Source organism: Musca autumnalis, unplaced genomic scaffold, assembly GCF_047663935.1.
Source record: "Musca autumnalis isolate F117 unplaced genomic scaffold, ASM4766393v1 scaffold_3, whole genome shotgun sequence".
Lineage (NCBI taxonomy): Eukaryota > Metazoa > Arthropoda > Insecta > Diptera > Muscidae > Musca > Musca autumnalis.
Window position 1 is genome coordinate 251,058,340 of NW_027411866.1, and position 24,050 is coordinate 251,082,389.

Genomic DNA, 24,050 nt, shown 5'->3' on the forward strand with positions numbered 1-24,050 from the left:
ACTGCAAGAATCTACTAATTTTTACTATTTTTTCCGATAACATAAAGGAAAAAATGTTATCGTAGTAAAAAATAGTAGCTTCTTGCAGGTTCTGGAACAGAGCAATTATGTTAAATTCAAAATCCATTCACTGAAGAATGATAGCAAAAAAATTTATTATCTTGTTGTATTTATGTCTTTGAAAAAAAATAACAAAATATCGACCGAAAGGTTTTTTGTGCTTCGAAAGTGGAAAACTCATTTCCTGTTCATTTTCTGTAGAAACTACGACCATCAAAAGTGCAGATCAAAAAAAAAAAAAAAAAATAAGCATTTGAAATATGGGTCTATCGAAGAATTCTAAAGCTGGGTACACATTGTCAGTTTTGAATGTCGATATTTCGCAATTATCGATAACTGTCAAACCCTCCAGCAACCACAAAACATTTTGTGTTTGCATGATGAATGACAAAAATGAACGGCCACACTAGCAAGCAACAACAAAGCTGTCATTCAAAACTGACAATGTGTACTGGACTTAAAGGTGCCCTATACATCGCACACTTCAAACCAAGAAATTCTAAGACGAATGCATCTCGACAGACAACTATTTCACACTGTCAAATCAAGAAAAACCGCATACCTTGGACACTTGATGATAAATACAAGTTTATGCAATGTATTATTAAATGTACAATAGAAGGACAACGACCAAGAGGCAGAAGAGAGATATACTGGCTAAGTAACATCCAAGAGTGGACAGAATACAGATGTGAAACAAATCTGTTACATGCTGCTAAAAACCGAGAGCTCTCAATAATTTCATAATATAAAATATTAAAACATATTCAAATGTAATACTATAACATTGTATGGTCGCTTAATATCCGAAAAACGGATCCGCAAATAAAGAAGAAGTTCATGTAAACGCCTTCGAAACGAAAATTTATGCGACCGACAAGCCGTACGAAATAACAAGTAAACCACTGTTGGACCGAAATGCTCGGCCTCATACACAAAAGCATAGACTAATGAAAACATAGACGAAGGAATACTCAATTTTGCGCCGTCAAGCTACTTAAACACGAAAACTCAAAAAAGTTCGAAGACGATTTTTGCGGAAAATGGCAATATTTTTTTTGGATATTTTTGTCTGAGTATATTGTTCCCATCAAAAACTAACCCCAAGTTGCCTTTTGCCAGAACAAAATATTTATTAACTTGTATTTTTTGGCATTTTATTTTGAGTTGCGTTTTCAGCACACTCAATTCGAACAACCCTGTGAGAGCATTCCGTCGTCTATGTTTTCATTAGTCTATGCTATTAACATCTTTAGCAGCACCAAAAATTATTACAAGCCTTACGTACGAGGAAATAATTGGATTGAATCTCATTTTTGTCCAAAAAAGAACATATTAGTGGAACAGCATAAATTTTTGTCAGAAGTACAAAATGAAGACCAATCTATAACGTCATTTTTAATGCTCACTTCAAAAATGCCTATTTTATGTTTTGCGGCAAAATTTTAGTATAACGGTACTGTGAATGGAATATTTGTTTACGTCATCTTATAGACAACTTTTCCGCATACAAAATTGTTTTTTCAATTGTTAAAAAATCTCAACTCGTTTCCCAGTTATCAGCGTTTACATTTTTATTTCAGTAGGCCTATTCTGTAACTTTTATCGATTAAAAAGTTGTTAAAATTTCTTTTGTTTTTGTAACAACTACAAAACAAACAAATGAAATTGTTGTAAAATAAACAATGAGTAAAGTTGTTAAAAAGTTACTGAATAGGGGGGCAGGTTGCATCATTTTCAGTGGCAGTCACTGTATATTATTGACACTTTCCAAATTGTTCTAATCTGTTACGTCATCATCATCATCATCGCTAATTATTATACAATCATCATTACTTTCCATATTATCCTTAGGTTTTCCATTTGTTTCAATTTGTACCCTAAAATTTCTCAGCGATATTATTTTCAGGTCATATTTTGAAGACAGTTCACAGCGTATTTTCAAACTATTTCTAGTGTGAAGATTGCTAAAATGTTCCTGCACTTTTTGCACGGATTCAATGGGTAAATTACACCATTCACAAAAATATTGCAGTACGAATTTGTGATAACGTTCCAAATGTAAAATATAGACATGACCATTCATATCCTTCTCTTCACAGCAGAAACAATTACACATCGTACTAAACGATAGACATTTGGTGGCAAACACAATTGCCAATCGGAAATAGATTTGCCTTTTGATTTTGACCAAATTTAGAAGTGGTACATCACGAACATCATGCTTTTCACGTATGTGAAATGCCATCATTGAACGATTGTAAAAGTAAGCCGAGCAGGCTCCACATATAAAGAAGGAACTATCGGAATGTTGTTGTATATGGGCCAGGATATCATCCCAGTGCTGACAATTGATAATGTTAAAATCACATTGACGACAACTGAATGTTGAACCGGATATTTTGTGATTTTCCCGAACATGTTTGAAAAGCTCGGCCGTCTCGGTAGCACGAAATTCGCAGCGGCCATTGAAGCACTTCTTTTCCAATTTTCGGCAAATGTCAGTGGGGAAATCTTCTAGCCACTTTGGTTTATTCTCCGTTGGTATCGGCCAACTATTTCTTAAGCTATCATCTTTAGTTGCTTGATCACGTAAACGCTCATTCAAAATATTCAAAAGATTCGGTATAAATTCTGCACGATCGTTAAACATATCTGAGCCAATTTGTATAAAATAAGAAAAACTTGAATCAATAATAATTTGCTCCATACGCATTTGACCAAATGCTTGCACATGCTCTGCAGCCGAAGCATGGGTCACAGCATCCTCATAGCTGGCAAATGTTTGAGGACAGTGATAACATAAATATATATGACGACGATGCCCATCAAAATGTGTTTTAAATTCTTCCAGCGCAAAGACTTTCTCCCCACTTGGACAATGGGGACATTTGCATACTAAACAGCGGTGTTTAGTTCTCACGTGATGTAGCCATAAATCGTATGATGTAGTATAAATCGTACATGATTGTTCCGGGCAACGATACAAGCGCTCCAGACTTATACCAGATTTTTTTGTTAATTCCCTTAGGCGATTTTTAACATTCCCTTCTTGGCATTTTAAAAACTCCTCAACATTTGGTTTAACATCTGTCATTAAATCAGCAGCATTGGCAGCAGTACAATCAATGATCGTTGTAATCGAAGATGTGGCAACAGGCAACAATTGCAAGTGCTCCACACAATCCTGTTAGAAAGAAGTGGGTGAAATGTTAGTTTATAAAGAATTTCTTCAACATAGACCAAACTTACATCCTTAGGTATGTCATTGGTATTATGATTACAAATAAAGGGAAATTCATTGGGATGCCAAAGGACCAAGTGTTTCTTAAGTATTTCCTCTCCCTTGCCCACATGTCCACAGTAAATACATGAATAATATTTCTCATTATGTTGAAATCTATGATAATTTTGTATGTGTTGCTTTAACAGATTGGTATTATAGAAAGATTGACGACCGGAGCAATCTAAAAGAAAAAAATAATAGAAACAAGTAAATATTTGCAGGTACACAAAAACAGTGTAATATTATATATATAATAATTATTCCACGAACATCCCATGCGGGACAAGTTAGACTTCTCTCATATCAATGAGTGCACCCCGATTTATATTAACTCAATGATACGGGACCTACTGTTTATTGCCGAGTCCGAACGGCGTGTCTTAAGACACCACTTGTAGAGGAGTTTTACATGGCTGAAATACTCAGGAAATGTCGTCAATATTACTGAGAGGTATTTTTCCACCGTTGAAATGTTTGATGTTGCCTGGCCCGGGAATCGAACCCACGACCTTCAATGTGCAAGATGGCTGTTCATACCATTGCATCACGGTGGCGCCCAACAGTGTAATATTAGGAATTGGTATTATTATCGGGAAAAGGAAAATGAGATCATACATACATATATGGGACAATCACAGACAAATCGGACACTTTGGAGAACATATCGAGCCTTAAAAAAGTCTAATTATATAGTGTATGTCACTGAAAATGATGCAACATGAAATATAAAATGTAATCGTTAATAACTTCGCAACGAGTTGAGATTTTTTTGTTTGGGCTTGAAGGGCAACCATGGTGCTGAAATTTTTGTTTTTAAAAGGGCAAAACCTATAACTCTGCCTGTTGCGTGTGCGTTCAAAAATACAAAAACAAAATACATGTATTTCAAATTGAAATACATGTATTTTGTGTTTTAAACGCACACGCAGAGTTATAGGTTTTGCCCTAAAAGCAAACATGATCTCGACATTGTTAATAATGTTTCGAAAAACTATTTTCAAAGAAATGTACAAAAACTTTTGTTCTGTATCCTATTTTTCCATCTATCAGGGCAGTACCATTAAATACTAGTCTAATATGGGGCAAGCCTGCCTGATACAGGACTTTCCACATAACGTTAAATTGTTTGTGCGTACTCTAGACAAAACCGTTAATGATTTTTCATAGTATTTTTTTGGAAAATAACTTCAAAAACTAGAAATTTCTAGCCAAATTGCCATTTTCTATGCCATTTTAAAGACAACTTTTCAGCCTACAAAATTATGGGGGTTTATCATGAACTGCAATTCCCCGTGAATTTTTTCACTTTCTCCCTTAAGTTGCAACGGCGGAAAAACAAAACTCACGAAGAAATTTCATTCATGATAACCCCCTATATTTTGAATGGTTAAAAAATCTCAACTCGTTTCGAAGTTATCAACTGTTATGTATTAGTCTGGCAGCCTTGCTCTTTAATGTTGACATAAGCAATATATGGCAACACTACTTATCTGTCAGTATTTGAAATAAACTGTAATCATTAGTCTTAAGTCTATTTAACACATGCATGTTCATTCTTTAATAAACATTTAGTTATAGTATTAACATATTGCTGTTTTAATACATAAAAGTGGTGTCAGAAGTGGGATCGTTCAACATGCCACTGGGTGCAGAGGACTTGAAGACATTTCCGAAATATTTGCAAATATTTCACAACAGAATGCAGCAGGAAGAGCAGCAACCACGCCGCTTGCGGTTTCGCCATACAAATCAAGTGATGAATCATCCGTTGAAGACTAGTTTACTCGCTGCGAGTGGGCATTCAAGCTGAGTCGTATTCCGGAGGCAAGGATTACATTCCAGTGGTAGTGGATGTAAAAGTGGGCACAACTACACGCAAAATGAATTTATACATAGTGGTTGGAAATTTCGACTCGTTATTTGGAATGGATTCAACACTTCGTTAGAGAGATTGATTTTGTACAAATGTTTTCAACACCAGGTACAGTGGGTGCAACCAAGATGGATTCTCCTTGTTTATCGCCTAGTGAAGCGGACCAATTAAAAAAACTACTAAACGAGTTTGAAAACATTTTCAGTGATACAGCTGGTAAGTAGGATTTTCCACCAATAAAATTACATTTAAAAAAGGATGCTATAACGGTATTTGTTAAGCCAAGAGAAAGAGAGCTGAAATTGACAGAAAAATTAAATCAGGGTTTTATGAGAGGGCCGAATTCTCAGAGTGGGAGTCAACCACACATGTCGTTGCTAAAAAGGATGGTCGAATTCGAATAACTGGTAATTTTAAGCCGACTGTCAACCCTCGTATCATTGTGGATGAACATCCGATTCCAAAATCGGAACATATTTTTAATAAAATGAGTGGAGCAAAATATTTTTGTCGCCTGGCTATAACCGCAGCATATTCGCACCTTCAGATCTATGAGGATCTAGCACATGCGTTTACATTAAACCAGGGACGTGCTTATTTGCAAAGACAGTATAGTTAGGGCGCCCACTGAGTTGTTTTTGCATTTGCTTCTCTCTGTCTCACAGTGTAAGTGAATGAAAACAAACAATAAATATCATGTGGTTGTTGTTTTCTTTACTCATACATACACACATACTAAAACATTGATGAAAATTCTTGGGCGACGCTGCATTAAACACACCAACCCATGGGTTAATACGTCCCACCCGTGCGGTTTACAGTGCCGCAAACATTCCGGCAATATGGCAGCGGACCATGAAGTCTGTCTTGCTAAATATTCCAAACGTATGTAATTTTTTTGATGACATTTCAATTTATGCCGAGAGTTTCGATAAATTGCTGATTGCATTGAAGATGACATTAGCGCGACTGAAGGAAAAAGGCTTAAAGTTAAAAAGATCGAAATGTGTGTCTGGTGCAACGACAATTGAATTTCTTGGCCACAAGATTGATGGTATAGTGGAATACATAAATCCGATAAACATGTCGAAGCAATAAGTAATGCACCAAAACCTTCATGTCAAGAGGACTTACAATTGTTTCTTGGGAAAGCCACGTACTATGGTTCATTCATACCAAATCTTTCTACACGCAGCAGACCACTTCACGACATGCTAAAGAAAGCTCCGTTTCAAGGGATGAAAGAGTGCGAAGTAGCGTACAACGACATTAAGAATGCATTGAATTCGCCAGAAGTATTGATTCCTTACAATCCAGCATTACCACAATTACTAGCTACGGATGCTAGCAGTACGGGAGTCGGTGCAGTGTTGTCGCATCGTATGCCAGATGTCGAGCATGACCTAGCTTATGGTAGTCGTAATTTAACGATGACGGAGCGCAGGTACCCGCAAATGGACAAGGAGGCCCTTGGAATCGTCTGGGCTGTCCAGAAATTGTTCCTCTACTTATATGCTCGTCATTTCACACTAATTACGGATCACAAACCACTTTCGCAAATACTGGATCCAAATAAGTCGCTACCTGTTTTGTGTATCAGCCGTATGGTTAACTATGCTGATATCTTGGGAAATTTTAATTTCAATGTTATGTTCAAGAGAGCAAAAGCCAATGCTAACGCGGATTATTGTTCAAGAGCTGTTAAAACGAATGCAGTGAACAAGGTATGAGAGTAGTACGACGACTTTGATTCATTCCTAATTCACTAGTGGCTTCGGAAACACGAAAAGATGAATATTGCGGGCAATTGTCTAGTTTTTGAGCATAGGGTGGTGATACCTTTACAACTTCGTTCGAAGATTCTTCAGGACTTACATTCCGGCCATTTGGGTATCGTCAAAATGAAGGGCCTTGCATGATCATTTGTGTATTGGCCGGGCATCGATAAGGATATCGAAGGGTTAGCTAAAATTTGTCATGACCACCAACGAATTCTACTGTCACGCAACAGAATAGAATTGAGGCACCAATTCAACACACATTTAATACTTCAAATACATGCAGTCCGAATGACGTTCGAACACCAATAAGGTATTTTTCCCTGGCAAGGTAGTCCTGACAACGTCACTTAATCGCCTGCTGTGTTCTCTACGCCACAATCAAGCTTCCATGGATTTAACCTTGAGGGAGAAGAGAATGAGGAACAAAACATAATGAGTGCGGAACCAGAGCCACATGAGTCAAGACAGTCAACATCCAGTACGGAGATCTGCCAGAGTGCGCAAACGTAGAATTAGATTTTCACCAGAATAAGCAGTACGTGAGGGAAGAAATGTTATGTATTATGTACAGATTTCCCCAAAAAGGACGAGGAATCTGCAATTTTGACTTAAAATACGGGCGTAAATTAAGGTCAAGTAAATCGTTGTTGGCGGGAAATGCAACAACTAAAACAAAACAGCAAATACACAGAAAGGACACCACAAGTATTTCAAATATACTTACGTGGTGTAATTCACATGCAATTTAAAATTGCCACACAAGAATAAAAAAGTAAAAACAAACGTTTCAAAATATGGACGCAGGCGGTCCCTAATTAAAACTTTTATTTTTTGGTTTTATGTTGGCGATCAAGACGATCTTTCTTCTTCCAAATTTGGTTGACAAGTGATGGCAAATTATCGATAAGACAATCACGTCATTGTCGAGTTTGATAACATTAATATCGATATCATAGTTTGGTATTGGGATGGCTCAAACCTCGACATGCTCCCCCCCCTTGCACGGGTGCAAAATTAGTGATTTGTTCCGGCAGGATATTTGGAACCTTCATCCAGGCTTTTCCGTCGTTGAGCCTTCTGTTGCTTCGATCTCTCTTTTTGACTTCTTTCCTCTCTGCGTGAGAGAATTTCCCTGATTGGTTTCGTTTGTATCAATGGGAGATATAATTCAATGGATATCCGTATAGTTGACGATGCACCAAAATTGACCTTCACAATGACATTTATGCAGTGGTCGTTGGGTTTTGATACGTATTCTTTTCTGAAATTTGTCGTGTTCTTCGATATGTACTCAGTCATCATAATGTTGTGCTTGCAATAAACAGCATAGCGCACTTGAAATCCATTTATATTTCTGAAAAGATACTTAAGGAACAAAGAAACAGAAATCGACCATACGATATATGGCCCGTTAGTTATGTTTTGTTCGTCTTTGTACAATACATATGCAATAATTCGAACAAAATTAACGAATTTCGTGGATATTATACCACAGACTTGTTCCTTGTAGGTATTGATTTTCGACCTAATATCTTGTAATATTCGATCGTTTGAAACATATTTGGTATATTTCGTTGCTATAAATTTAGAAGCCAACTGATCATCCAATTCAGCATAGAAGGAATAGTGAGGATAAATATCAGATAGAACATTTGTCAAATTTTTCTTCAACGGAAATTCGTTCGACTTCCTCGTAAATGTCAAAAATATAAATTCCAGCCGATTTGCGGAATCGAATAGTATTTCTTTTGCAAGATCAGACAAAAGATGTTTGCTCAATTTATCATAAAATAAATATTGAGAATATATATTAAGAAAATGAACGATTTTTATTTTCTTTAACGGAAATCCGATCGATTTCCCCGTAAATGTCATATATTCTAGTGCCGTTAAAGCTGAATATCTTGTGTGACCGCCTGCTAACATGTCAACCACATATTCTTTTCGAAGTATATTTGCTGCTAGCAGCCGGTCAACTTGCCATTCTGTGGCCACCTGCAATAACGTTTTTATTGCCAGAAATGACTCACAGTTAACACCAAATTTAAAATTTCCATAATCTACCGAGGGACCGTGTATGTCCTTTCGATACAAAATACTCTGACACATATCAAATTCGTGTGTTAATTTTTGGTACATCTTCTCGATGTCACCGTTATATACGCACATGTAAATGTACTGTTTTAAATTTGCTGAAATCAATTCGTTGCTCATATTTACTTTAGCATTGAGTGAGTAAGAACGTTTTGATTGGTATAAGTCATTAATAAACATACATATTTTACTGGTACTTTCCGGGCGAAAGACCGCGTAATGTAAAAGGTAGTACAGATATCTCTTTGAATCAATATGCCTTATATTTGATCTACTTTGTTGGATATTTTTTATGACTATGTACTTTTCTGACAATTCATTGCCGGTACTAGCAAGGGATTCGTATTCTTTTATTTGTTTTGTCCTTTTCACGTTCATACTGTGGAGTCTTGTTCTGAATCGGGACGATTCTAGAAACAAAAACGAACATTTTACATCAGGATTTTCGTCCGGTCGACGGTTCGTGGTTTCATCGAAAAATTTTTCCACACATCCTTCATTATCATTAGGTAACATTACGAATCGAGGCGATTCTGAAAACGATAATGGCATTTTAGCATCTGATTTTCCGTCCTGTCGACGGTTGTTTGTTTCATCGTAAAGTTGTTTACGGGATTTTGTTAGAATAGGAGCCCGTTTGACTTCCTCTTTTTCACAGAATTTGATTGATTTTATATTTGTATTGTCTTCTTCTATCTTTGAATATTCCACGTTTGGGGCCGACACGATACTGTCGTATGTTATTGGTCCGAAAATAAACCAACCGTAAACTGAATTTTGTGCTATCATTTTTCCGAGCACATTCTTTCTTATACCATTTAGTATTAAGGAGGGGAGTATGTCACTTCCAATTAACATGTCCACCTGTGCTGAAATGGCAAACTCTGGATCAGCAAGATTTAAATCTACCACTTCACTTAAATTCAAGTTAGGGAGTGATCTTGTTGGCATTAAACCAGTCAGATTTTGAACTACTATCACCTCGGTGTGGAGTTCGAAATTGTGTTTGTCGGCACATAATGCTAGTTTACAAGATTTGTTAGCATCAGCCACCATTGTGCCACATAATCCACTAATGTGGAACTCGGCTTGTTTAGTTTCTATTTTCAAGCGCTCTGTTAATTCATTCGTCAAATACGATCGTTTAGAAGCTGAATCAAAAATAGCTCTTACAGTAGAAATTTTATCACGATGTTTAATTTGTACCAACGCAGTTGGCAACATAACATCATCATTACTCAAAGTCATGTACGTTTGAGTATTGGTTTCGGACACCGAACTGGAGGAGCAAGGCAATTCATTCTGCTGTTCGCCAGTCGTGAAGTGTGTTTCAGTTTGTCGACTCATTCGTGGTTGAGGAAAACTGTTTATTTCACGCGCTACGGCATTAGCAGTCGATTGTTCTTGTGATGCGTTTGTCAAATGAAGCTTCGTATGATGTTTCTTGCTGCAATGCATACATCTATGCATGCTGATACATTCTGGAGTAATATGTCCACTTGTTAGACAATTATTACATAGTCGGTTTTCTCTTGCCACCTCAATCCTTTGGAGTGTGGCCATGCTATTGAACTTTGAACAATTTTTTAACAAATGATTTTTTCCACATAGAACACATCTATTTGAATTTTGGTATATGGAAGTTTGTTGAGTTCCGTAATCAAATCGAGAAGGTTGAGAAACTGTCTGACTTTTGAGGCGATCAATTCTTTCCAACACCTGATGCCTATTAATAAGAAACTCTTCCATTTGAGACCACTTTGGTAACTCGGAATGAGATTCAAGAGATTGTTCCCACAATGTCAATGTCTCGATGGGAAGCTTCGTAGAACATAAATAAATTAATATCGGATCCCACTGACTCACACTGATTTCGTGAGCCTGGAGAATTGCGAGACAATCGCTAATAGTTAATTGGATCCGTTTTATATCTTCACTGTTCTCAGATTTTGCAGGTGGAACTTCAAACAAAAGTCTGAGTTGATTGTCTACTAACACACGTTTATTTTCGTAACGTTTCTTTAATGCATCCCATGCTAGGGTAAAATTTAAATCTGTCAAAGGAAATCGATCAACGATCCTACCAGCTTCACCTTTTGTTTTACTTTTTAGGTAATATAATTTTTGCGCTGATGTCAATCTGGCATGAGTACCATATATGGCCGTAAACATATCCCTGAATGTGGGCCATTCTTCGTAGCTTCCGTAGAAGTCTTTAGTGTCGCAAGGTGGCACTTTAATGCACACCTCAGACAAACCAAAAGTTGTATTTGGGGGATACATGACTGAGCTATGGAATAATGATGGATTTGTAGTGTCTTCCCTCACCGATGTATTAGAAACATTCCTCTTCTTTTTCAACATTTCCATTAAACTAGCCTTGGTTGATTGATATTTGTCCCGAGCGGACGCTAAATCTTCTTTGGCTTTCTTTCTATGTTCATCGTCAATTGCCTTGTTGTCGGACAGATAGGCGCCCTCAAAAGCGGTTCGAACGTTATGCCAATCCTCGTCGATTGACTCTAATTTTGTTTCTATTAGTGATTCTGAAAAATCACTTTCTGGGCTGTTTAATATGTTTATACACGTTTCCACCAAATTGTCTAGTTCGTATTCGAACCTTGCGCAAATCGTTGATTCCATTTTACTATTTTTTTTTATTATTATATTATCGAATTATTTATTATTTTATTTTTTATTTTATTGAATTATTTGAAATTTATTTTATATATGTTTTTATATTTTATTAGCACTATTTGCCTTTTTATAACTTTGAAAGTTCTTTTAATAAAAGAAAATCAAGTTATTCCAATAATTATATTTTTGGCTTTAATAGCTTTTTATAATATACTCCTTGGAAGTTTATTTTTTAAACTTTGGGAGTAAAGTCCACTATGAATTTATTTTTATTATTATTTATTTTATTTTATATTTTACTGATAGTTTATTTATTATTTTTATTATTATTATTTTATCTGTATTATTATTTTTAATAGTAAAAATGAAATGCAATGATATGAAATGCAATTAGAATATATTTACTTGCGTTACGTACGTTACGTTATTTTACGTTTTGTTAGGTTAGGTTACGTTTTCACTACCTGACCTCTTATTTTTATATGATCACTGATATTCAGTAATCGTTACTTATAATGTGTATAACACTATGTAAACAAACCGACCGTCTGTCCGTGCTATTTTTTCACAAAATAAAATAGAAAAATACGAAATTTAATGTGAAGTGGTGATTTTGTTATAAATATGAAAATTTTTAAATATATGTTTTTCGAAATTTGTTTTAGTTTAATTTGTAAATTATAAACGAGCAATAAATATTGCAAAACCAAATGTATGTTTTTTTGTTCTTCTTCTTGACTCAATGATAGTGTTGAGATTTGCCGTACTTTTTGCATAAATTAGAAGCAACTGGCGAAATGTTTCAACACTGATGACAAACAAAATGATTTTATTAGGTAGATTTTTATTTTTGGAAATTTTTGAATTTATTTTATGTGTTTTTTATACTTAATGGCAAGTCTAGGCCGCTAATTTGTTTAAAAGGCTCGAAGGACCATGTACAGATTTCCCCAAAAAGGACGAGGAATCTGCAATTTTGACTTAAAATACGGGCGTAAATTAAGGTCAAGTAAATCGTTGTTGGCGGGAAATGCAACAACTAAAACAAAACAGCAAATACACAGAAAGGACACCACAAGTATTTCAAATATACTTACGTGGTGTAATTCACATGCAATTTAAAATTGCCACACAAGAATAAAAAAGTAAAAACAAACGTTTCAAAATATGGACGCAGGCGGTCCCTAATTAAAACTTTTATTTTTTGGTTTTATGTTGGCGATCAAGACGATCTTTCTTCTTCCAAATTTGGTTGACAAGTGATGGCAAATTATCGATAAGACAATCACGTCATTGTCGAGTTTGATAACATTAATATCGATATCATAGTTTGGTATTGGGATGGCTCAAACCTCGACATGCTCCCCCCCCTTGCACGGGTGCAAAATTAGTGATTTGTTCCGGCAGGATATTTGGAACCTTCATCCAGGCTTTTCCGTCGTTGAGCCTTCTGTTGCTTCGATCTCTCTTTTTGACTTCTTTCCTCTCTGCGTGAGAGAATTTCCCTGATTGGTTTCGTTTGTATCAATGGGAGATATAATTCAATGGATATCCGTATAGTTGACGATGCACCAAAATTGACCTTCACAATGACATTTATGCAGTGGTCGTTGGGTTTTGATACGTATTCTTTTCTGAAATTTGTCGTGTTCTTCGATATGTACTCAGTCATCATAATGTTGTGCTTGCAATAAACAGCATAGCGCACTTGAAATCCATTTATATTTCTGAAAAGATACTTAAGGAACAAAGAAACAGAAATCGACCATACGATATATGGCCCGTTAGTTATGTTTTGTTCGTCTTTGTACAATACATATGCAATAATTCGAACCAAATTAACGAATTTCGTGGATGTTATACCACAGACTTGTTCCTTGTAGGTATTGATTTTCGACCTAATATCTTGTAATATTCGATCGTTTGAAACATATTTGGTATATTTCGTTGCTATAAATTTAGAAGCCAACTGATCATCCAATTCAGCATAGAAGGAATAGTGAGGATAAATATCAGATAGAACATTTGTCAAATTTTTCTTCAACGGAAATTCGTTCGACTTCCTCGTAAATGTCAAAAATATAAATTCCAGCCGATTTGCGGAATCGAATAGTATTTCTTTTGCAAGATCAGACAAAAGATGTTTGCTCAATTTATCATAAAATAAATATTGAGAATATATATTAAGAAAATGAACGATTTTTATTTTCTTTAACGGAAATCCGATCGATTTCCCCGTAAATGTCATATATTCTAGTGCCGTTAAAGCTGAATATCTTGTGTGACCGCCTGCTAACATGTCAACCACATATTCTTTTCGAAGTATATTTGCTGCTAGCAGCCGGTCAACTTGCCATTCTGTGGCCACCTGCAATAACGTTTTTATTGCCAGAAATGACTCACAGTTAACACCAAATTTAAAATTTCCATAATCTACCGAGGGACCGTGTATGTCCTTTCGATACAAAATACTCTGACACATATCAAATTCGTGTGTTAATTTTTGGTACATCTTCTCGATGTCACCGTTATATACGCACATGTAAATGTACTGTTTTAAATTTGCTGAAATCAATTCGTTGCTCATATTTACTTTAGCATTGAGTGAGTAAGAACGTTTTGATTGGTATAAGTCATTAATAAACATACATATTTTACTGGTACTTTCCGGGCGAAAGACCGCGTAATGTAAAAGGTAGTACAGATATCTCTTTGAATCAATATGCCTTATATTTGATCTACTTTGTTGGATATTTTTTATGACTATGTACTTTTCTGACAATTCATTGCCGGTACTAGCAAGGGATTCGTATTCTTTTATTTGTTTTGTCCTTTTCACGTTCATACTGTGGAGTCTTGTTCTGAATCGGGACGATTCTAGAAACAAAAACGAACATTTTACATCAGGATTTTCGTCCGGTCGACGGTTCGTGGTTTCATCGAAAAATTTTTCCACACATCCTTCATTATCATTAGGTAACATTACGAATCGAGGCGATTCTGAAAACGATAATGGCATTTTAGCATCTGATTTTCCGTCCTGTCGACGGTTGTTTGTTTCATCGTAAAGTTGTTTACGGGATTTTGTTAGAATAGGAGCCCGTTTGACTTCCTCTTTTTCACAGAATTTGATTGATTTTATATTTGTATTGTCTTCTTCTATCTTTGAATATTCCACGTTTGGGGCCGACACGATACTGTCGTATGTTATTGGTCCGAAAATAAACCAACCGTAAACTGAATTTTGTGCTATCATTTTTCCGAGCACATTCTTTCTTATACCATTTAGTATTAAGGAGGGGAGTATGTCACTTCCAATTAACATGTCCACCTGTGCTGAAATGGCAAACTCTGGATCAGCAAGATTTAAATCTACCACTTCACTTAAATTCAAGTTAGGGAGTGATCTTGTTGGCATTAAACCAGTCAGATTTTGAACTACTATCACCTCGGTGTGGAGTTCGAAATTGTGTTTGTCGGCACATAATGCTAGTTTACAAGATTTGTTAGCATCAGCCACCATTGTGCCACATAATCCACTAATGTGGAACTCGGCTTGTTTAGTTTCTATTTTCAAGCGCTCTGTTAATTCATTCGTCAAATACGATCGTTTAGAAGCTGAATCAAAAATAGCTCTTACAGTAGAAATTTTATCACGATGTTTAATTTGTACCAACGCAGTTGGCAACATAACATCATCATTACTCAAAGTCATGTACGTTTGAGTATTGGTTTCGGACACCGAACTGGAGGAGCAAGGCAATTCATTCTGCTGTTCGCCAGTCGTGAAGTGTGTTTCAGTTTGTCGACTCATTCGTGGTTGAGGAAAACTGTTTATTTCACGCGCTACGGCATTAGCAGTCGATTGTTCTTGTGATGCGTTTGTCAAATGAAGCTTCGTATGATGTTTCTTGCTGCAATGCATACATCTATGCATGCTGATACATTCTGGAGTAATATGTCCACTTGTTAGACAATTATTACATAGTCGGTTTTCTCTTGCCACCTCAATCCTTTGGAGTGTGGCCATGCTATTGAACTTTGAACAATTTTTTAACAAATGATTTTTTCCACATAGAACACATCTATTTGAATTTTGGTATATGGAAGTTTGTTGAGTTCCGTAATCAAATCGAGAAGGTTGAGAAACTGTCTGACTTTTGAGGCGATCAATTCTTTCCAACACCTGATGCCTATTAATAAGAAACTCTTCCATTTGAGACCACTTTGGTAACTCGGAATGAGATTCAAGAGATTGTTCCCACAATGTCAATGTCTCGATGGGAAGCTTCGTAGAACATAAATAAATTAATATCGGATCCCACTGACTCACACTGATTTCGTGAGCCTGGAGAATTGCGAGACAATCGCTAATAGTTAATTGGATCCGTTTTATATCTTCACTGTTCTCAGATTTTGCAGGTGGAACTTCAAACAAAAGTCTGAGTTGATTGTCTACTAACACACGTTTATTTTCGTAACGTTTCTTTAATGCATCCCATGCTAGGGTAAAATTTAAATCTGTCAAAGGAAATCGATCAACGATCCTACCAGCTTCACCTTTTGTTTTACTTTTTAGGTAATATAATTTTTGCGCTGATGTCAATCTGGCATGAGTACCATATATGGCCGTAAACATATCCCTGAATGTGGGCCATTCTTCGTAGCTTCCGTAGAAGTCTTTAGTGTCGCAAGGTGGCACTTTAATGCACACCTCAGACAAACCAAAAGTTGTATTTGGGGGATACATGACTGAGCTATGGAATAATGATGGATTTGTAGTGTCTTCCCTCACCGATGTATTAGAAACATTCCTCTTCTTTTTCAACATTTCCATTAAACTAGCCTTGGTTGATTGATATTTGTCCCGAGCGGACGCTAAATCTTCTTTGGCTTTCTTTCTATGTTCATCGTCAATTGCCTTGTTGTCGGACAGATAGGCGCCCTCAAAAGCGGTTCGAACGTTATGCCAATCCTCGTCGATTGACTCTAATTTTGTTTCTATTAGTGATTCTGAAAAATCACTTTCTGGGCTGTTTAATATGTTTATACACGTTTCCACCAAATTGTCTAGTTCGTATTCGAACCTTGCGCAAATCGTTGATTCCATTTTACTATTTTTTTTTATTATTATATTATCGAATTATTTATTATTTTATTTTTTATTTTATTGAATTATTTGAAATTTATTTTATATATGTTTTTATATTTTATTAGCACTATTTGCCTTTTTATAACTTTGAAAGTTCTTTTAATAAAAGAAAATCAAGTTATTCCAATAATTATATTTTTGGCTTTAATAGCTTTTTATAATATACTCCTTGGAAGTTTATTTTTTAAACTTTGGGAGTAAAGTCCACTATGAATTTATTTTTATTATTATTTATTTTATTTTATATTTTACTGATAGTTTATTTATTATTTTTATTATTATTATTTTATCTGTATTATTATTTTTAATAGTAAAAATGAAATGCAATGATATGAAATGCAATTAGAATATATTTACTTGCGTTACGTACGTTACGTTATTTTACGTTTTGTTAGGTTAGGTTACGTTTTCACTACCTGACCTCTTATTTTTATATGATCACTGATATTCAGTAATCGTTACTTATAATGTGTATAACACTATGTAAACAAACCGACCGTCTGTCCGTGCTATTTTTTCACAAAATAAAATAGAAAAATACGAAATTTAATGTGAAGTGGTGATTTTGTTATAAATATGAAAATTTTTAAATATATGTTTTTCGAAATTTGTTTTAGTTTAATTTGTAAATTATAAACGAGCAATAAATATTGCAAAACCAAATGTATGTTTTTTTGTTCTTCTTCTTGACTCAATGATAGTGTTGAGATTTGCCGTACTTTTTGCATAAATTAGAAGCAACTGGCGAAATGTTTCAACACTGATGACAAACAAAATGATTTTATTAGGTAGATTTTTATTTTTGGAAATTTTTGAATTTATTTTATGTGTTTTTTATACTTAATGGCAAGTCTAGGCCGCTAATTTGTTTAAAAGGCTCGAAGGACCATGTACAGATTTCCCCAAAAAGGACGAGGAATCTGCAATTTTGACTTAAAATACGGGCGTAAATTAAGGTCAAGTAAATCGTTGTTGGCGGGAAATGCAACAACTAAAACAAAACAGCAAATACACAGAAAGGACACCACAAGTATTTCAAATATACTTACGTGGTGTAATTCACATGCAATTTAAAATTGCCACACAAGAATAAAAAAGTAAAAACAAACGTTTCAAAATATGGACGCAGGCGGTCCCTAATTAAAACTTTTATTTTTTGGTTTTATGTTGGCGATCAAGACGATCTTTCTTCTTCCAAATTTGGTTGACAAGTGATGGCAAATTATCGATAAGACAATCACGTCATTGTCGAGTTTGATAACATTAATATCGATATCATAGTTTGGTATTGGGATGGCTCAAACCTCGACATATTAGACTGGCAGCCTTGCTCTTTAATGTTGACATATGCAACATATGGCTACACTACTTATCTGTCAGTATTTGAAATAAACTGTAATCATTAGTCTTAAGTCTTTTCTTGCACAAGCATGTTCATTCTTTAATAAACATTTAGTTATAGTTAACATATTGCTGCTTTTAATACACAAAATCAACGATTACATTTTTTTCATGCTGCATCATTTTCAGTGACAGTCACTGTATATAGAAACTATATTCTAGTAAATACAAATACAGTCGAAATCGCTTATAACGTCGGTCAAGGGACCGACCAAAATCGGACGCTATACGCGATAGTCGTTATAAACGATACTTATAAAAGAGGTGAATTTATATTTGGGTAAAAATACTTTTATTACTTTTTCTTCTATTTATATACGTATGCATGACTTAAATAACAAATAATAAAAAATAACGATTTTATCTGGTTATCTTTAAAATAGTCTATTATTTTAGTTTGGGCTTTTGAATTCCAACATAAGCTACAGCTAGACACGCCTCTGACACTGACGGTAATTGAAATTCTGGCTCTGTTGTATCCTCAATTTCTTTGTTATAAAAGTCTTCGTCTTCCAATATTATGTTGTCATTGAAAACATTGGGCTTAAGTCTCGTTTAGGGGCACCTCTCGGATCGGGCTGAAATTTTCACCATAGGTAGTCCTTGGGACCCTGATCACAACTATATATATCTTTCCTGGGGGAAGTCCATACTTCCCGAGATATGGGTCTTGACATTTCGGGAAATTCCTACTTTAACACCATTACTTTATTTATGGGCACCTCTCGGATAGGGCTGAAATTTTCACCATAGGTAGTCCTTGGGACCCTGATCACAACGATATATAACTTTTCCGGGGGAAGTACATACTTCCCGAGATATGCGTCTTGACATTTTACTATTTTTACTTGGGCAATATGGGTATCATTTTAATGCTCGTGGTGAGTACTTTTGATTGCGTTTACGACTTTTGGTCCCTGTCCCTAGGAGAAAGTCTTAAATCCCGGCCGAAGGCCGCCTACTTAAAACAAACTTATAATTTTGGAGAAACTTTTGTTCGCGTAGCCCACTTTTGATCCTGTCCATAGGAGAAAGTCTTAAATCCCGGCCGAAGGCCGGCTACTTAAATCTCGGGTAGTATGGACTTCCCCCTGGAAAGATATATGTAGTTGTGATCAGGGTTCCAAGGACTAACTATGGTGAAAATTTCAGCCCGATCTGAGAGGTGCCCATAAATAAAGAAATGGTGTTAAAGTAGAACTTTCCCGAAATGTCAAGACCCATATCTCGGGAAGTATGGACTTCCCCCGGGAAAGATATATATAGTCGTGATCAGGGTCCTAAGGACTATCTATGGTAAAATTTCAGCCCGATCGGAGAGGTGCCCCTAAACGAGACTTGTTCCAAACATTGTCACCAATGGCAACTTATTCATAAATATCTTCTACGTGCTGGGAGAGATTAGAATGAAGAAAAGTGTCTTCAGAATCGTTTAAAGGACCAATGACAATCGCGCATGATGAAAACAATTAGCAATGACAGACGACGTTGTATTTATCCACGCTTAATCTAACAATAACACGGCATCCAACACATTTAATTTCGTACGTTGATGCTTTTCTATTCTTGCCAGGATAGTGGATATTTTCCGACTCCAGCAATGTGATTTTAATACACCTTGGTCCATGGGTGAAAGCAAATGTGATATTGGATGGCAAAAATTCAAGCTTTATTGACTTGAGAGCGCCTCAACGTGAGTAGCAATTCAGTTGTCCAACCCCTTCTTCGAACATGTTGCGCATATTTTTATACCCTCCACCATAGGATGGGGGTATATTAAGTTTGTCACTACGTTTGTAACTACTCGAAATAATCATTGTAGACCCCACAAAGTATATATATTCTTGATCAGCGTGCAATTCTACATCGATATAGCCATGTCCGTCCGTCTGTCCGTCTGTCTGTCTGTCCGTCTGTCCGTCTGTGGAAATCACTCTAGCGTCCGAACGGATTGACGTAGGTTGATGAAATTTTGGGAAAATATGTTATATTTACGTAGGACTTTTGGTATTGAAAGCGGGCTATGTAGGTCCACGCTTTCGTATAGCCTCCATACAAAATGACGCGTGACGCGTCGTCGTTTTAAGGAATTTTTAAGATATTTGGCCCATTTTACCACCGAATTGGTTGTAATTTGGTACTTTGTGTCTCCAGAGGCCAAACAATATTCCTACCAAAGTTGGGTTATATAGGTCTACGTTTTGATATAGCCCCCATATAAGGCCCCATATAAAGTACGCGTCGTTTTAAGGAATTTTTAAGATATTTGGCCCATTTTACCACCGAATTGGTTGTAATTTGGTACTTTGTGTCTCCAGAGGCCAAAAAATATTTCTACCAAAGTTGGGTTATATAGGTCCACGTTTTGGTATAGCCCCCATATAAGGCCCCATATAAAGTACGTGTCATTTTAACATATTTTGAATGTATTAGACCCATTTGACCACAGAATTGGTTGTAATTTGGTATTTTGTGTCTTCAGAGGCCAGAAAACATTCTTACCAAAGTTGGGTTATATAGGTCCACGTTTTGGTATAGTCCCCACATAAGACCCCTTATAAAGTACGCGTCATTTTAATATATTTTGAATGTATTAGACCCATTTGACCAAAGAATCGGTTGCAACTTTGTATTTTGTGTTTCCAGAGGCTAAGAAACATTTCTACCATAAAATTTTTATATAGGTCCACGTGTTGATATAGCCCCCATAATACAAATCTCCCGATTTTCGATATTTTGAACGTTTTAGCCTCATTATCACACCGATATGGCTGAAATTTGGTATTTAGTCTTCTTTAGGCGTATAAAACTTTACCCCAGAAATTTGTAGGTATAGGTCCACGCCATCATATAGCCCCCATAGAACGGTACCTTCCGAATTTCGGTATTTTGAAGGTAGTGGCCACATTAATCCGCCGAAACGGCTGAAATTTGTGGTGGAGGGTATAAAAAGTTCGGCCCGACCGAACTTAACGCTTTTCTTACTTGTTGGTATTTTGTTGTTGTTTGAGATTAAAAAAATATACATACAACAAAATATTGAGAGAAATTTTTCTTCTTCGTATGGTTCGACGTTATAACCGATAGCAAAAATTCAAATATTTCACAAAAAAATACTTTACAACCGATATGACGTTATAAGCGACGACGTTATAAGCGATATTTATATGTGTGGAATATAAAGGGCAGAAATTCGGGACTTTTGGATTTCGTCGTTATAAGCGATATGACGTTATAAACGACGACGTTACAAGCGATTTCGACTGTAACATCTTTAATATTGCTCCAAATAGAAAACCTCCTGCTGCAGTTCAATCCCTGAGCAGAACATCAAAATTTTCGGCGGTGGCAAAACTGCTCACCGTAATATTGGCGTAAATTTCTTGAGAATTTCAGCGTTTCAACGTTTATTAACATATCCCAAAAATGTCTCGCTTAATACATGAAAAGACGTGCTGTTGGCACAAAATGGATTGCATTCTAGCTGCTTGTATTGGAAGCAAAATCGATTGTTTCCTAGCCGGGCGCTCTCTTATAGAAAAAGATGTAGTGCAGCGGCACTTGGACTAGTGATTACACTGCTGTTTACTGGGCATGAATACACCGTATAGTAAGAAGAATTAGAGCTTTTTTAAGTTAAAGGGTCGATTGTGGATGGCAACCCAACTCCAGTTGCGTTGCCCACAGCAAATTTAATAATATAATTTTCTATGTCTATATTAAAACTTATACTTTTTTGGAATTAAATTAACAGCTGAAGGTTCAAAAGACTGATATCGATTGAATTTGACAAAAATTTCCGCCTTTTTACTTATTTTAATTGCATGATTTTCTCTTCTGGCAACGCAACTACAGTTGAGTTGCTATCCATAATCGACCCCTAAGTTACTTTTCCACCATTGATAAAAATATCTAGGTCTGATTGCAATTTGAGTTGATCTATTGGATTGCTTATTGAGTAAAATAGCTAAACATCATCTGGATACATTAAAAGTTTAGAATAACATATCAGGTTCGGTAAATCATTAATGATTAAGGTAAATAACACTGGGCCAAGCTGGCTTCCCTGAGAAACACCAGAAGGTATGGAGATTTTATTGGAAATAGCTGATTAAAACTTAATCCTTTGTACTCTGCCAATTAAATATGATGTTAGCCACTGCAGCAATGATGCCCTTAACCATAGATGAGCAAGATGAGCACTCCCCATTACGTGTTCGTACGATTCTCCATATAAATGCTCTCTTCTTGTTCACCATTGCCCTAAACCCAATTTTATTCAGTTTTTCTAATAGTAATTTTACAATAACTTTATCGAAAGCTTTACTGAAATCGGGTTAATTACAAAAAGTTTGATATTTATTTTATAATCCATCATGTACTATAGTTCTTAATTCCAAAGGTTTTATTACAGTGGAATGGCGTTTTCGATATCTATGTTGGAATTTTGGTAATACAGACGATACCTGAAATGGTACCAAGTCAGTGACTATTTTTTTAAAACAATTTTGGAATGCTATATAGTTTAGCAATACCTCTATACATAATTACACACGTCGTTTCTATGTCCTGATTTAAAAAGAGGTATAATTATAAGATTCTTTTCATTTTTCTGGAAAATAACCAAAGGTAAGTGACTTGTTAAACATTATAGATATGTATATAATGGAAGAGCTAGGTTCGCAGCGCAGTTTTTAAGCTTTTAAGGATGGTTAGCACAGAAGTGTAATATATAAAGTTATATCTCTAAATATTTATTTTTTATTCATTACTTACATGGGCAGGGTATTTTCGGTGAAATTGATTTCAAATTTTCTTTGAGAGAAGCTTCATTGATTGTAATTTCCACGCCGGAACACTTATATATTTTCATCTTATTTTCATCCGAATGCTGTTCTTTTTGATGTAACAAAACATTGGAGGCATCCAGGCTGCGATAACAACATCCCGAACATTGATATAACATGTGACTGTGTTCTTGCTGAGTATGATCTATCAATGATTCAATCGATAATTGTCTCTGGGAAAAACAACAATAAGGACATTTTAAACAAAGCGTTTCTTGGCTGTGATTTTGTAAATGTTGTTGAAATTCTTGCGGTCAATCTGTGGTGAAATAGCAATCATCGCTAAGACATTTATACAGACCGAAGTATTTAACATGTATTGGATAGGTACGATATGAATGTCTATACATAATTGAATTGGGCATGGCGGAGTTTGTTGTAGTTTGTTGTCTTGGTGGTGGTGTTAATCTGTTATCTTCATCATCCAATTGATCAAGGCTGCATGTTGAGGCATCATAATTCGCCTCTTCCTCATCCATACATGGCTCATTACACACTAGTATATTATCATCCATTAATTCGAGTTTCGTCTCCATTTTGGGTATTACCTCACTTTGTGGTAATGGTAGAGCAGGTATTGGGGAATCGCAACTCTCAATAGCACAGTCGCTGCCGCCATTATTGGTGTCAGGAGCATCACATATTGCTGCCAAAATGCATTTTTGTATATTTCCACTTATGGCTTGACGGGGTTTGGTATTATTTTCAAACATTTGACAGTCATTGTTGAGTACTTTGAGTGCGGGTTTCTTGTTACCAGCTGAGCAGGAGGAGGAAGTAGAAGAAGTAGAGGGTGATGACGATTTTGGTGATGTGGGTACTCGGGTTGCAGTTGCAGGTATTAATTGTACATGAAGTATACTAGTATCGTGTATTGAAGCCTTAGGCGTTTCACTAACATCCTTCTTCTTCTTCTTCC

The 24,050-nt window shown here is 35.8% G+C and overlaps 1 protein-coding gene across 1 annotated transcript; it reads right to left on the reverse strand.

Annotated features, from left to right (window-relative positions):
- Nucleotides 1-1,205: 1,205 nt before the first annotated feature.
- Nucleotides 1,206-23,250, reverse strand: LOC141399325 (uncharacterized). The gene is made up of 3 exons (XM_073977834.1): nucleotides 23,061-23,250; nucleotides 3,313-3,527; nucleotides 1,206-3,247 (listed from the first exon to the last, which is right to left on the reverse strand). The coding sequence occupies exons 1-3, from the start codon at nucleotides 23,248-23,250 to the stop codon at nucleotides 1,841-1,843; spliced, it is 1,812 nt and encodes a 603-aa protein (XP_073833935.1). The 3' UTR covers nucleotides 1,206-1,840.
- Nucleotides 23,251-24,050: the final 800 nt, after the last annotated feature.

Bases quoted from the DNA above. Each gene is read 5' to 3' on its own strand.
- LOC141399325 (XM_073977834.1), bottom strand. From the start codon at position 23,250: ATGTTATATCAATGTTCGGGATGTTGTTATCGCAGCCTGGATGCCTCC. The intron at 3,528-23,060 runs GTAAGTAATGAA...TTTTTCTTTTAG, and splicing joins ACCGAAAATACCCTGCCCAT to ATTGCTCCGGTCGTCAATCT. The intron at 3,248-3,312 runs GTAAGTTTGGTC...TCTTTCTAACAG, and splicing joins CCAATGACATACCTAAGGAT to GATTGTGTGGAGCACTTGCA.